General features: G+C 41.5%; 1 protein-coding gene across 4 annotated transcripts in view; it reads right to left on the reverse strand.

Annotated features, from left to right (window-relative positions):
* Positions 1-1,172: 1,172 nt before the first annotated feature.
* Positions 1,173-17,093, reverse strand: part of TRIM67 (tripartite motif containing 67) — a 168,690-nt gene continuing 152,769 nt past the window's right edge. For all 4 annotated transcript variants that reach the window (XM_075339643.1, XM_075339641.1, XM_075339642.1 and 1 more), the window contains exon 10: positions 1,173-9,819. In XM_075339643.1, coding sequence (XP_075195758.1) covers positions 9,751-9,819 — 69 coding nt within the window. In that variant the 3' untranslated portion in view covers positions 1,173-9,750. The remainder of the gene's footprint in view (positions 9,820-17,093) is intronic.

A 17,093-nucleotide genomic window follows, 5' to 3' on the forward strand; every position in this document is an offset into this window, starting at 1 on the left:
CCAAATGAAAAAAAGTCTGCTTTGATTGCAACATGTTAATTTTAATTCCGCGAGAGCCGTACAATATGTTTTTAAAGGGCCATTGACAGATCAATCGCTCCAATGTTCACTTAGTACAGCAAGGAATGCTCCTCCCTGCTGTATAAAGCCACAACTGGACTGAAACAATGGTACTACACTCTGCTACAAACAGACACACACAACTCTGCTACAAACAGACAAACACACACAACTCTGCTACAAACAGACAAACACACACAACTCTGCTACATACAGACAAACACATACAACTCTGCTACATACAGACAAACACATACAACTCTGCTACATACAGACAAACACACAACTCTGCTACATACAGACAAACACATACAACTCTGCTACATACAGACAAACACATACAACTCTGCTACATACAGACAAATACACACAACTCTGCTGCTCTGTGGGGCCTGCACCCACGGCTCGGCGGGTACAGCACCCGCGGCATCGGCGGGGGGGGGGGGATTGGCAGGGCATACATCTGGGGGGTTAGAAGCAGCTCACCGGGGCCCATAATGGGGAGGCGGGGAGGGCATTTACCCGATTAGGTCACGGTGGAGAGGGGGCCCACACAGCGCCGGACAGAAGCTCGCCTCCTTCATCTGTGGGACTGAGAAGGCGGTAGCTCCGCCCACAGATGAAATTCAAAACAGGATGTCTGCGCGCCTTAAAGTGACGGCGCCGCAGATTGCTGCCGAGGACTGCGGTCCCCGGAACTCGGCCGGGGCAGCAGAACTATAAAGGCGAGTGGGCCCCGGCCAAGGGACAGGAGAACTGACGAGGCCGAGTGGGCCCCCCCGGCTCTCCAGGGCCCCGGCATTTGCCCATAGACAGGTAGGAGCCCTGTCTGCGAGCCAGATACGGCCATCAAAAGAGCCATATCTGGCTCGCGAGCCATAGGTTCCCGACCCCTGCTGTGTGATATATACCGTATTTTTCGCTTTATAAGACGCACCTGATTATAAGACGCACCCCCAAATTTGGTGAAGGAAAAGAGAATTTTTTTTTTTTAATGTTAAATGGGGTCCATCTTATAATGCCAGTGTCCCTCTAACAAATCATATAGGGTATATGTCCCTCATAGCCCCCCATCCTAAAATTAGCCCCCTTAATCTGGATATGGCCCCCTTATATTGAATATAGCCCCCTTGTGATGGCACACGTTCCCCTGTGCTGCCTATGGTCCCCTATGGATTGCACACGTTCCCGTGTTAGATAACGCCCCCATGCTGCTGCCCATGGCCCCTATAGATCGCACAAGTCCCCCTGTGTTAGATATCGCCCCCATAGTGCTGCCCATGGCCCCTATAGATCGCACAAGTCCCCCTGTGTTAGTTATCGCCCCCATAGTGCTGCCCATGGCTCCTATATAGATCGCACAAGTCCCCCTGTGTTATATATCGCCCCCATAGTGCTGCTCATGGTCCCTATAGATCGCACAAGTCCCCCTGTTAGATATCGCCCCCATAGTGCTGCCCATGGCTCTTATATAGATCGCACAAGTCCCCCTGTGTTATATATCGCCCCCATAGTGCTGCCCATGGTCCCTATAGATCGCACAAGTCCCCCTGTGTTAGATATCGCCCCCATAGTGCTGCCCATGGCTCCTATATAGATCGCACAAGTCCCCCTGTGTTATATATCGCCCCCATAGTGCTGCCCATGGTCCCTATAGATCGCACAAGTCCCCCTGTGTTAGATATCGCCCCCATAGTGCTGCCCATGGCTCCTATATAGATCGCACAAGACCCCTGTGTTATATATCGCCCCCATAGTGCTGCCCATGGTCCCTATAGATCGCACAAGTCCCCCTGTGTTAGATATCTCCCCCATAGTGCTGCCCATGGTCCTTATAGATCGCACAAGTCCCCCTGTGTTAGATATCTCCCCCATAGTGCTGCCCATGGTCCCTATAGATCGCACAAGTCCCCCTGTGTTAGATATCTCCCCCATAGTGCTGCCCATGGTCCCTATAGATCGCACAAGTCCCCCTGTGTTAGATATCGCCCCCATAGTGCTGCCCATGGCCCCTATATAGATCGCACAAGTCCCCCTGTGTCAGATATGGCCCCTAGGCTGCTGCCCAAAGTAAAATAAAACCCTCTTTCCTTATCTCCTCCAGCGCTGAGCTCCCTCCTGTCTGGCTCCGTGCTTCTGTTCTTCCACTTCCTGGTTCTCAGTGCGGTCATGTGATCGGCACAGCAGGCTGAGCTCTCTGCCTGCCCGATCACAGTGGAAGCAGGGACACGGGGAGAAACGCTGCAGGGGTAAGTAAAGCTTTTTTATTTTAGAATGAGCAGCAGCCTGGGGGCCAAATCTAACACAGGGGTGGGCATGTGCCATCACAGGGGGACGCAGGCTCATAGAATATGCACCGCTGCCCCAGCCCCTCACTGCGTGCGATTTCAGCACCATTGGAGATGGACAGCGGCTGTGCATATTATATGAGCGGGTGCAGGAGATCAAAGGCTGCAGCCCGCAGCGTTCCCCTGTGCTCCAGAGCTGCTGCCCCCACCTCCCCTGGACGCTGCAGTGTACATATATATATACACACACACCCCCCCCGTATATCCGGCGTATAAGACGACCCCCCACTGTAGCCATTATTTTAAGGGGGTAAAAAGTCGTCTTATACGCCAGTATATACGGTACTATGATTCTGGGAGCTTTTTTGAGCATGCTTAAAATATAAGCCCTACTTCAAAAATAAGCCCTAATTGCAGTTCCATAAGGAAGTATCCAAGCAGCTAGAAAAATTAAAGAATACAGCAGGACTCTTCATCAAACAAAGCAGATCCCCCCCAAAAATCACGCTTACCAGACCCCAAACAATTACAGTTGGCAAGTGCCGATGGTGGATGGGCTCTCACACAGAGATCTGTGTCACTGTCAGGTCTCTGACCATTTCAGCTGCATTGTACTGCAGCTTTCACTAACAGATTAGGTACCAATATCACTCCGAGCAAGGGATGCTGTTTCCAGTCACCAGGGGAGCCGACCACTGTAGATCTCAAGGCTACCTGACAGCGACGCAAATTTGTATGTGAGAGCCCATTCACTTGCCAACTTTAATTGTTTGAGGTCTGGTAAGTATGATTCTTTTAGGGGTGTCTGCTTTCTTTTGAGGGTAAACTTAGCAGTACATAGAGAATAAGAAATGTAAGCAGGTAATTTTAACCTTTGTTTATATGGTATGTACCCCCCACTGTAGGACTGGTTCTGTACCATGAAAATAGCAGATCAGATAAGAAAATGTGCATCTGAATCAGTGATAGGATTAACACAAAATGTTGATGTTCCAGAATGTGATGACAGGATTATATTTGAATAAATGTTGATTATTATTTTTTGTTCAAGAATAAATGTGGATTGTTGTTTACGGGAAATATAAGCCATCCCCTGAACATAAGTCCTAGTGCATCTTTTGCAGCAAAAAATAATAAGAGCCTGTCTTATTTTCGGGGAAACACAGTATTGAATAAGGTCACACATGTCTATTCTGCACTAGACCACATGTATGAAAATTATATACTTGCAGTCACTCGCTCCTGGCACCAATGAACCTTGACAGCGAGCACAATGCATGCTATGAGGATTGACAAGTCTGCAGTCACAGAGTCACTGCAGACTTCAACCCAAGCTTGGACAACCCCTCTAATATTTGCATTCACTATAAAGTAATTTTTTTTTGATGCATGTTTTCCTAGAACTGCACTGTGCTGTCTGTGGACCCATTATACCCAGTGTGCCAGTGCACATGGCTGATGTTCCACCTGGACCGATGTTCTGCATGAGATAAATCACAGCATGCACTACTTTAGCTGTTTTACGGACCAGAGAAATCATGCAATAAAATTGCTATATAAATAAAATTATTATTGATTACTAATTTTATTAAAAATGATGCCGGTCCGCATTGCATTGGCCCGATTTTCAATTCAACCAACTGAACCTAACCTCATTTTTCCAGGAAATATATGGCAAGGCCCAATCAGGCTAGTGGTGTCAGGGAATTTTGGGACACAACCTATCGACAAAGAAAGGGTAACACCAAATGGTCAATTTACTAGTAAAAATGAGGAATGGTATAGTGCTGAGTTCTAAGAAAAATGCTGCATCATTATTATTTCATGGGGAATAAATGTATGATATGCCGTATCTTATTTAGGTACCATGGCATTTTCTTCTGTCACATGGGATCCTAACGTGGCCATAATGGGACAAGGAAAAATGACTGGTAAATATGTACAATGTGACGTACTTAAAAAACAGTGACACAAGATATCTCGCATATACTACTGGTTCTACATTTACAAACACCAAAGGAAAGTTTCACTTCAACAGATTTAATGGTAAGGCATTGACGGAGAAGGGTCCCACTTAAATGGGAGAGGGTTCTCATGCTTACAAAATACAAAAAATATCAGTCCTCTTTTTTTGGTGCCTCTCCAATCGTAAAAAATCAATTTTATTAAAATAAAAGAAATACATTTTTTGTTTGGATTTTTGCAAAAGAAGCCACGTCCCATGCAGTAGTAAAATAATCACAGAGAGGCCTCTTCAAGTTATATGTTAGAAAAAAAATGGAATGGTGTTGTATCATGATCGACAATGTCCCAGGAACTATGTCTCACAGTGGTAAAAGTGATATGTGTTCCCTTAGTGAGGACACCTCGGAAGTGCGGACTATATACAACGCCAAATAAAATAAAAGGATGGTACATTATATTCATGTAATGTGTTCCATCACACAAGTAGACATATATTTTTGTCAATATTAATGGAGTTTTCCCAGGTATGATGACCAAATCTTATGAATGTAAATTATATCAGATTGGTGGTCGTCCAACACCTGGTACCAAACCTATTAGGTGCTTTCAGCTCCCATGGCAGCCAAATGGACAAAATGAACAGAGCTGCTGTTTGACTATATTTACGAAGCTGAAAACAGCTGATTGGTGAGGATTTGACTCCCTGCACCCCCACAATCTGATGGTCATCATTATCATAAGTCTGGAAAACCCCTTCGCTTTTTGCTGCTACGCATATTATAATGCAATTTATTGGCTTAAAAATAAAAATCACAACTTCATATTACTTATTAGGGCTACTAAAATTAAAATAGGCTAGTAACACTTTAAATAATTCAAATATATATTTACAATATTGGGTAAAATATGAAGAAATAGTATCTATCCACTTAACATATTGATAGATCTGAAATACTGCAACTAACAATTAACAATTTTGATAGTTTAATCCAAATTATTGTTAGATTAATTATGATCCTTATTAATTAAACCTTTATTCATATTTTGAAAGAGAAAAAAAATGCAGTTTTTCCCTTGGAAATAGACCTAATCCAAACAAATTGCAATTTTTCCCTCAGCAATAGACCTATTCCAAACAAATTGCAATTTTTCACTCTGCAATAGACCTAATCTCAAAAAATTGCATTTTTCACTTGGCAATAGACCTAATCCAAACATTCATAGCTCTTCTTTATTTCCGTCTTAAGAGGGATATTTTCCAAAGGTAACACCTTGTCCATTTTCTTTTGGAGGCCATGTGGGCATCATAAGTGGGGTCCCATTCTGAGAACTCACCTATGAAACAGATTAGTAAGCTGGTAAAAAATTGAATAGTCAGCACAGCAAGCAATTTGTGGCCAGATAGAGAAAGAGCAAAACGAGCTCTTTATTGACCAGAGGCATGTCACACCACGTATCGGCTTTGTGAAATGATAAAAGACCTCTCCTGTACGCTGATACATGCTGTGATTAGCTGCTGGTCTGAGCTTCGTTTGTACCTTCTCCATCTACATGGATGCTTGACAACTTTTTTTTTTTTTTGCACTCTTGGACATTTCTGGTATCGTACTGTTGGATCTGTACATCCTGGCATTGTTAAATTGCCTCCCTTACATTTTTTCATTGCATTGGCTCATATCCAAAAAATATTATGTATATTGGGCAGATAATAAAAAGAAAAATTTAAAGGAGAACCATGTCCCCTAAAGGCAACAAGTCAATAGATTTTTACATGGTGTTGCTTTTTTAACATTTTTCTAAATAGGCTCCTTTTAAATTTTTTGTTTCATTAATGCTCAATGTAAAGAAGTATCAAAAATGCACATGAATTACCAGGAGTACTGGGCACTGAGAGTCACATTACCCTTTTTGTTAGCTCACACCACAATTCTTTCTTGATTAATATGCCGTTCAACACAACTAGCACTGACTTTACACAAACAGCAGGATATCAATACCAAATGGGCATGGTAAGAGTCAAGACACCATGTCTGTCCCCAAACCAACATACTGCCCAGATGCCCCTGGTGTGTTGCACATACCATTTTGCAAACTTATTTTTTCCTGCTTAGTTTAACAGGGGTTTTAATAGAGGCATGTTTAGAAAAATATTAGAATTCACAATAACACCATGGTATAAATATTCAGTGACAGCTAGCCTTTAAAAGTTCTCCAATGGGGTTGACCAGTACTTTTATATTAATAGCCTTTCCATAGGATAAATCATCAGCAGTGGTGTAACTTGGGCCCCAATGCAAAAGATCCAATGGGGCTCCCATTTCTTGCAAGTCTTTAATAGCATTGTTACTTACATATAAGCCAAATAGATTATGTTGGTTCCTTTGGCTCTAGGGCCTGGGTGCGAATGTAACCCCTGCACCTATTGTAGTTACACCCCTGGTCATTAGTATTAGATCGGTTGTGGTGCATCACCCAACACCCCTGCCAATCAGCTGTTCTCAGTGTTGGTGGTGGTCAAATGTGATCAGTTGGGGAAATGCAACACTCTGTCAACTGTATAGTTGCCATGGTCGGGCAGTCACTACACAGATGACGGAGCTATGCTGTCCAGCTCGCAACTGATCATAAAGGGAACAGCTGATCGGCAGGGGTGCAGGGTGTTTCAATCCCACTAATCTGACATTGATGACCTATCCTAAGGATAGGCCATCAATATGAAAGTACTGGACAAACCGCTTTAATATAAGGCAAACCTGCCTAAGAAAACCAATCAGAACACTAATTTAACTTTGCGTAAAATATGAATTCTGAATTATTAATATTTTGATGAGAGCAACAACCTAAAGAGTGTGATATATAAGGCACAGTGTCCCTATGACAACACTGAACCTTTGGGTTCTCGCAGGCCAGTGTCCCAAATTTTTTTTTCACAGGCTGCCTTTAGCTGTTCATAATTTAGCAAAGAAATTAGTCAGATATTTTCACATTTCTAAACAGGATGTTTTGATAACACTTTAAGGAGTTTTCATCCAAGTCTCCATACACATATATACCTACTCTAAAATTTACACTGCTCAGTCTCTGAAATCTCCATAGGTCACCCGAAATACAAAAAAAAATAATAAAAGCAGTATTCCAGGGCTACAACATATAATTATAGGGGATCTGCTAAAAGAGATGAAGAAGCCATGACTACTAGAGAATGAGCTGATAGAGTAGCACATGCAGTGAGATGGCTAAATCTAACCAAACATTATGAGTAGTGATGAGTGAGCACTACCATGCTCGGGTGCTCGGTACTCGTAACGACTAGTGATGAGTGAGCACTATCATGCTTGGGTGCTCAGTACACATAATGACTAGTGATGAGCGAGCACTACCATGTTCGGATGGTCAATATTTGTAACGACTAGTGATGAGCAAGCACTACCATGCTCGGGTGCTCGGTACTTGCAACAAGCAATGTTGCAATGGAAGTCAATGGGGAACTCAAGCATTTTTCCAAGAAATCTTTTGGAAAAATGCTTGAGTACCCCATTGACTTCTATTATACTCAGTACATGAGTCACACCCATCTGAGCACCAACTGCTCTTAACGAGTACTGAGCATGGTAGTGCTCGCTCATCACTAATCGTTACGAGTACCGAGCACCTGAGCATGGTAGAACTTGCTGATCACTAGTCATTACGAATACAGAGCACCCGAGCATGATAGTGCCCGCTCATCATTACGAGTTTCGAGCACCTGAACATGGTTGTGCTTGCTCATTACTAGTAAATACGAGTACTGAGCACCCGAGCATGATAGTGCTCACTCATCACTACTCATCAGCCTTATGATTATCAACCATTGATAGTTCATTTCTGGGGGGGGAGTTTATATTTTTTTCAATGAATTTAATTATTTTTTTAGAGCAGGATGCGCAATATAGTACATAAATTAATACAGCATTTTTGGTAAAAGGCAAAATAGGAAAATGTGGTGTTTTTATCCTGAAATCATTAACACATATAAATGTATATTAAATAAACTTCGTGTTAATCCTTCGGGCACATAATAATTGGTTAATGTTTAGAACACAAATGAAACTGTCCACATATTTAGTCAAAGATCATAGTAAAATACTGTATATATTTACAGACCCTAGATTAGCACTTAAACAGCTCTCACATCAATGAACCCAACTCACCGCTTTGAATTATTCATGAAAGGTTTCATTAACCCTGTAAAGACTTAAACTGGCCATAGACATTAGATGAAAACTGACTGAAGCAAATGATACAAAGTTCAGCTAAATATTAATTTCGATATTTAACACAAAAGAGTCCAGCACCCAACAGATTTCTGCTGAAGGAAAAAAAAAGTGGACAGATTGACAATTTCAGCTATTCGTGTTATAGCATTTGCTGTTCTTGAGCTTCCCGGCTGATGATGATCAGTCATTGAAATAAGCAAGTGCACTTTTGACAGGCCAGGTACAGTATATCAACGACCACTGCTTGTTTGGAGGCACTCGTATATGCATTGAGCCATTGGCTGACCTCAGCACACGTCAACATCCATTTGGTTTGTTGTTCGTGGGGTCTACTCAATAACCAGATGATTGAATGAGAGGGCCGACAAACTCTAAAGTCTATGGCCAACTTTACACTACTGTAGTAAATCACCCTGTATCCAACAATGCCTGTAAGACAGATCAGCTCCTCCATGACCTGGAATCATTCTTCGTCTTTCAGGCCACATTTAGACCATAGTATATGGATCTCATAATACAGTTTAGCACCAAAGGCTGCATTTAAATACACATATACAATACATAATTTTTCACAAACTACACAAACCATTAGTTTTACCCAACATATTCTGTTATACATAGCGTGATTACAATTAACCATTTAGAACATGACCATTCAGGGATACAACAAAATCAAGTAAGGATCAAAAATCTAATAATGTACAGATAAGTAAAAAAATAGAGTTAAAAATGACAAAACTATCATACTGAATGTAAAACAAACCTGCTAACAATAATAAGAAAATGGAGAGGTTAAGCCAAAAGTAAATAGAGACGAAATGCAACTACGTGGTGTGATCCTGAGGCAGGTATAAGCACCCTCTTCTTACCAGAATACATATGTCTAAAAATCCATCTCCATTAATCCCTGGATGTGATTCAATAAACTCGCAGATTTGGATTTTGTCTTATTTCATGTAGCACAGAACATTTAAACAGCAAAGTCTAGTTTGCTTTCTAGAGAATGGAAATAATTGCTACATAGTTTACGATTATTTATTTGCAAGATGGATTATTGTTTACCCCACACTTTGCTTCCCTGCTGACTTACATGTTATCATTTTTAGCAAATATTGACTGTTACAATTGTAGTGGTAAAAGCCAGTTATAAAAGAGTAGCCCATGAAATGATGCGCCAAAACTTAAAGGTTAGTGATAGCCTTGGTCTGCCTGAAGATTGTTGGCACCTCCAGGCCTGTATGAAGAGTAACCTGCGGAGGCACAAATCATAGCAACAATAAGATTGACATTTTTCACAAAAAAACCCAAAACATTTTAGTGAATATAAAACTTATTAACAAACTTTTATTAACTCTTTAAGGGAAAAATATAAACGAAATAGCAATTCAGCTGTTCTTTTTTTTTTACATTTTACACTAATCAACGTTCTGCATAAATAAAGGGTTAACTTTATTCTGCAGGTCAGTGTGAATACTTGGCAATACCAAAAATACAGTACCAGTCAAACATTTGGACACACCTGTTCATATAACAGTTTTCCTTATTCTTATTGGAATGTGCTCATTGTAAATTCAAACTGAGGACAGCAGAACCATGAAGGAACACACATGGAAACAAAGAGTAAAGAAACACTTGTTAGTCCTTAAACAATGAGGACAACTTTAAGGGGGGCTTTACATGTTGCGACATCGCTTCCGAAATATCGTCGGGGTCACGGTGATCTGTGTAGCGTCGTTCATTTTCATAATGTCGGGTCGACCGCAGGTACGATGTTGTTTGTCGCACCTGCGGCAGCACACATCGCTGTGTGTAAACCCGCAGGAGCGACAAACATCTCCTTACCTGCGTCCCGACGGCAATGCGGAAGGGAGAAGGTGGGCGGGATGTTATGTCCCGCTCATCTCCGCCCCTCCGCTTCTATTGGCCGGCTGATTAGTGACGTCGCGGTGACGATGAACGCACCTCCCCCTTGAAGGAGGGATAGTTCGGCAGTCACAGTGACGTCGTCGAGCAGGTATGTGCGTGTGAAGCTGCCGTAGCGATAATGTTCGCTACGGCAGCAATCACCACATATCGCACGTGTGACGGGGGCGGGTACTATCGCGCTGGACATCGCTAGCCAATGCTAGCGATGTCGCAACGTGTAAAGCCCGCCTAACCCCTTGGCAATCTCCCAAGCAGCTTCATCCGGTGGTCATCTGGGATGGCTTCCGAAGAAAAGGTATGACTTGCCAAGAGGGCATTTGTGGAATCACTGGCCTTCATTTGCTTTCGTCAAGTGTGTTTTGCAGAGGCAGTGTTAATACACAGGTGATACAATGCTAAACCCCATTCCACAACTGTTCTATGTCAGAATAAGACAATGGCCATTCAACTAAGGGGTACTTCTCACATAGTGAGATCATTAGCGAGATCGCTGCTGAGTCACAGGTTTTGTGATGTACCAATGACCTCATCAGCGATCTCGCTGTGTGTGATACTAAACAGCGACCTGGCCCCTGCTGTGAAATCGCTGATCGTTACACACTATTCTGGTTCATTTTTTGGTTGTCTGGCTCCCACAGGGACGCACGCATCGGTGTGTTTGACAGCTTACCCAACACCTCATTCGCGACTCACGTAGGCGTGCATCTTCGTTGTTTTCCGCGCCCTCTCTGTTCCAATTGGTGATTGCTACTGTGTTTGGATTGGCCGCTTCCATCCTCTGTTCTGGCTTGTAGATTGCAGTACACATCAGAGGGCTAAATTCACTTGTCCCGGACCGCATGTAGCAGCAGATCGTAATACAGTCCATTCTGCATCGGGAAGCGCTATTATGTTGTCTTCTCTAAAGGCAAGGCCGCCCAGTCACAACGTAGTTACAACCACCAATCGGAGCAGAGGGGGCGCGGAAAAGGCAATGTAGATGCACACCTATGTTACTAATCAAGATTTGAATCGTGCTATGTGACAGGGTCCCAGCGACCGCCATATCGTTGCTACGTCGTTGGGAAGATCTGACTGTTTGACAGCTCACTAGCGACCCTGTAGTGACGTACAAGCGATCCTGACAAGGTCGTGTCGTGGTCGGAATCACTGGTACGTCATTTAGTGAGACGGTACCCTAAGTAAAGAAAAACAACAGTCCATCACTTTAAGACATGAAGGTTGGTTAATCTTGAAAATTGCTTGAATGTTTACAGTATCCTCAAGTGCAGTCATGAAAACCATTAATGGTCATGATGAAACTCATGAAAACTGCCTCAGGAAAGGAACACCAAGAGTGTCTTCTGCTGAGCAGGGGAAGTTCATAAAAGTTGCCATCCTTAGAAACTGCAAGTTGACAGTTACTCAAATAACAGCCCTCATAAAATGATGCACAAACTTCAAATAACAGACATGTTAACTGTCCAGAGTAGAATGTGAGAAGCAGGCTTCTTTTGGTTGAAATGCTGCAAAGAAGACACTACTGAGGATCACAAACCAGAAGAGTCATGTTTGGGTCAAGCTACACAAGGACTAGTAACTAGATATGTAATCTGATTAGCCAAAATTTGAGATCTTTGGTACCAACCATCATGTCTTTGTGAGATGCACAAAAAGTAAGCAGATTTTTTTCTACATGCATGGTGCTCACCGTGAAACATGAAGGTGTGATGTTGTGAGGGTGCTTTGCTGGTGACACTGTTGGCAGATGTACACGGTATATCTACCACAGTATTCTGTAACAAAATGCCATCCAATCTGGGATTCACTTACTGGGACTATCATTTGTGTTTGAACAGAACAATAACCCCCAAAAACCCTCCAGATTATATAGGGCTATGTGACCAAGAAGGGGAAGGATTTAGTGCTACATCAGGTAACTACCTCTACAGTCAACTAACCTTAACCCAATTAAAATGGTTTGGGATGAGTTGAACCATAAAGCAAAGGCAAACCAGTCACCAAGTGCTCAGCACCACTGGAAATGCCATCAAGACTGTTGGCAAGCCATTCCAGGTGACTACTTAATAGAGCTGCTTGAGAAAATGCTAAGGGTGTTTAAAGTTGCCATCAGAGTAAAAGGATGGTGAGCTTTGAGCAATCTAAAATTTAAGGGTGCAGTCAGATGGCTGTATAATTCAGACAACGATTGCATTGCAATGCTCAGACTCAGCGGTGGCTCTCCTGACCCGAGCGTGACAACATGCATTTCTATGCACATGTTACACTTGGCTCAGGAGAGCCACCAGTCAGTCCAAGAATTGCAATGTGATTGTCGTCCAAGTAATACGACTGTGTGACTGCGCCCTAACATGTATTCTGGTTTGTTTCATGTCTGTTTCTTTACTCCTTCTTTTGATGTATGTTCCTTAGTGGTTTTACTACCTTCAGTCTGATTCTACAATTTGCACATTCTACAAGTGCAAGGAAAACCATTGTATGAGCAGGTGTGTCCATACTTTGTACTGATACTGAATATAGTTTTATTACACAAAAATCACTTGTTTGTGTGTCAAAATATAGTTAAATTTTACAATTTTCCTTTTGTGAGAGGGATTATTTTTATGTGATAAAATGAAGTTTTCACTCGATTCATTTTGTGGTCTATGCAACTTTTTAATCAATTTTCATTACACTCTTTAGTATGCAAAATATATGAAAAACTTAAATGTGAATTTATTTTATTCATTCACTTATTTAACCCTAGAACGCATACATGGGGCCTCGCAGGCCTGCTAGATTACTTGTTTTCTATGGTTGATTTCTATGGTTGCGCGTTCTAGGCTTATAACATCATTCACCATTGGTATAACTGACATGTTATCCTTATCTAGCGGGTGAGTATGATAACAACAATACCATATGTATAAAGGTTTTAAATAAACACCAACAATAAAAAGACTTTAATTCCCATAAATTTCTGTTTTTTATAGACAAAGCTGTGCCTGGGCTTTTTTTACTGGACAAGAGTATATATATATATATATATATATATATATATATATATATATATATATATATATATACAGTACGAACAAAAGTTTGGACACACCTTCTCATTCAAAGAGTTTTCTTTATTTTCAGGACTCTGAAAATTGTAGATTCACATTGAATGCATCAAAACTATGAATTAAAACATGTGAAATGAAATACTTAAAAAAAGTGTGAAACAACTGAAAATATGTCTTATATTCTAGGTTCTTCAAAGTAGCCACCTTTTGCTTTCATTACTACTTTGCACACTCTTGGCATTCTCTTGATGAGCTTCAAAAGGTAGTCACGGGAAATGGTTTTCCAACAGTCTTGAAGGAGTTCCCAGAGATGCTTAGCACTTGTTGGCCCTTTTGCCTTCACTCTGCGGTCCAGCTCACCCCAAACCATCTCGATTGGGTTCAGGTCTGGTGACTGTGGAGACCAGGTCATCTGGCATACCACCCCATCACTCTCCTTCTTGGTCAAATAGCCCTTTTACAGCCTGACGGTGTGTTTGGGGTCATTGTCCTGTTGAAAAATAAATGATGGTCCAACTAAACGCAAACTGGATGGAATAGCACGCTGCTGCAAGATGCTGTGGTAGGCATGCTGGTTCTGTATGCCTTCAATTTTGAATAAATCCCCAACAGTGTCACCAGCAAAGCACCCCCACGCCATCACACCTCCTCCTCAATGCTTCACGGTGGGAACCAGCCATGTAGAGTCCATCCGTTCACCTTTTCTACAAAGACACGGTAGTTGGATCCAAAGATCTCAAAGTTGGACTCATCAGACCAAAGCAAAGAATTTCCACTTGTCTAATGTCCATTCCTTGTGTTCTTTAGCCCAAACAAGTCTCTCCTGCTTGTTGCCTGTCCTTAGCAGTGGTTTCCTAGCAGCTATTTTACCATGAAGGCCTGCTGCACAAAGTCTCCTCTTAACAGTTGTTCTAGAGATGAGAAGGTGTGTCCAAACTTTTAGTCTGTACTGTGTATATATATATATATATATATATATATATATACATACAGTTAAGTCCAGAAATATTTGGACAGTGACACAATTTTCGCGAGTTGGGCTTTGCATGCCACCACATTGGATTTGAAATGAAACCTCTACAACAGAATTCAAGTGCAGATTGTATCGTTTAATTTGAAGGTTTGAACAAAAATATCTGATAGAAATTGTAGGAATTGTACACATTTCTTTACAAACACTCCACATTTTAGGAGGTCAAAAGTAATTGGACAAATAAATCAAACCCAAACAAAATATTTTTATTTTCAATATTTTGTTGCGAATCCTTTGGAGGCAATCACTGCCTTAAGTCTGGAACCCATGGACATCACCAAACGCTGGGTTTCCTCCTTCTTAATGCTTTGCCAGGCCTTTACAGCCGCAGCCTTCAGGTCTTGCTTGTTTGTGGGTCTTTCCGTCTTAAGTCTGGATTTGAGCAAGTGAAATGCATGCTCAATTGGGTTAAGATCTGGTGATTGACTTGGCCATTGCAGAATGTTCCACTTTTTTGCACTCATGAACTCCTGGGTAGCTTTGGCTGAATGCTTGGAGTCATTGTCCATCTGTACTATGAAGCGCCGTCCGATTAACTTTGCGGCATTTGGCTGAATCTGAGCTGAAAGTATATCCCGGTACACTTCAGAATTCATCCGGCTACTCTTGTCTGCTGTTATGTCATCAATAAACACAAGTGACCCAGTGCCATTGAAAGCCATGCATGCCCATGCCATCACGTTGCCTCCACCATGTTTTACAGAGGATGTGGTGTGCCTTGGATCATGTGCCGTTCCCTTTCTTCTCCAAACTTTTTTCTTCCCATCATTCTGGTACAGGTTGATCTTTGTCTCATCTGTCCATAGAATACTTTTCCAGAACTGAGCTGGTTTCATGAGGTGTTTTTCAGCAAATTTAACTCTGGCCTGTCTATTTTTGGAATTGATATATGGTTTGCATCTAGATGTGAACCCTTTGTATTTACTTTCATGGAGTCTTCTCTTTACTGTTGACTTAGAGACAGATACACCTACTTCACTGAGAGTGTTCTGGACTTCAGTTGATGTTGTGAACGGGTTCTTCTTCACCAAATAAAGTATGCGTCGATCATCCACCACTGTTGTCATCCGTGGACGCCCAGGCCTTTTTGAGTTCCCAAGCTCACCAGTCAATTCCTTTTTTCTCAGAATGTACCCGACTGTTGATTTTGCTACTCCAAGCATGTCTGCTATCTCTCTGATGGATTTTTTCTTTTTTTTCAGCCTCAGGATGTTCTGCTTCACCTCAATTTAGAGTTCCTTAGACCGCATGTTGTCTGGTCACAGCAACAGCTTCCAAATGCAAAACCACACACCTGTAATCAACCCCAGACCTTTTAACTACTTCATTGATTACAGGTTAACGAGGGAGACGCCTTCAGAGTTAATTGCAGCCCTTAGAGTCTCTTGTCCAATTACTTTTGGTCCCTTGAAAAAGAGGAGGCTATGCATTACAGAGCTATGATTCCTAAACCCTTTCTCCGATTTGGATGTGAAAACTCTCATATTGCAGCTGGGAGTGTGCACTTTCAGCCCATATTATATATATAATTATATTTATGAACACACCAACCTGAGCAAAGACTAAGAAAAAGGGGGTTTTACCTTGCAATTTGAACCCGTATGGGCCTTTCTACATACTGGGGTCTGCCCGATGCATGTGTTTCCCCAGTAGATTCACTGCTTCCCTTTTTCTTAGTCTTTGCTCAGGTTGGTGTGTTCATTCAACTAATTTGGCTGTGCCTTTGATATTGTGAGCTCATTGGAGCTTTTTCTTGTTGTATTGGACACATACTAGCCTGAGGGATGGCGATTTGATTTCTTTTCAGTCGTGCAGCCTCCCAGGTGTTATTGCCCTTTTTTACACCATTGTCTCTCCTTGTGCCATTTTTATATATATTTGTTAATATATGTCTAATGATTTGTGAATAAACTTTTTTGACATCTTTTGAAGCATATTTACTCTGTTCTCCTGGTTTTGATGTACTCTATGAGTAGCTCTGAAGTGGGGCGGTGATTGTGTATGACCCACCCCATTTCTCTGTTTGCATGGATTCTTGTAATCTATATATATATATATATATATATATATATATATATATATATATATAATTTTTGATTTTCTTTTAAGGTATGAACATAAAAAATATGAGGCCTGAACTTATTTTTAGTTACATTTTTAATTTCACCATGCAGTATAATTATGCAAAATACCACAGCACCCACTTGAATATTCAATTTAACGTTTTATTGGTAAGTCAGGATATGGCAATAAAAAGGACGGTCAACGTTTTAGTCTGTCACAGACCTTGATCTTGGCCTATGTCCTAAGGATCATAGCAAGTTCAGGGGCTGACTACATTGCGCAGTTTAACGGACATTTTAACTTTATTCTGCCCACTAATACAAATATGGTGATAACCAATTTGTATAGGTTTCACTACTTTTCCACAAGAAACAAAATAAAAAATGATATGTATATATATATATATATATATATATATAGATATATACACACACACACACACACATACATA

Source organism: Anomaloglossus baeobatrachus, chromosome 3 (genome assembly GCF_048569485.1).
Source record: "Anomaloglossus baeobatrachus isolate aAnoBae1 chromosome 3, aAnoBae1.hap1, whole genome shotgun sequence".
Classification (NCBI taxonomy): Eukaryota; Metazoa; Chordata; class Amphibia; order Anura; family Aromobatidae; genus Anomaloglossus; species Anomaloglossus baeobatrachus.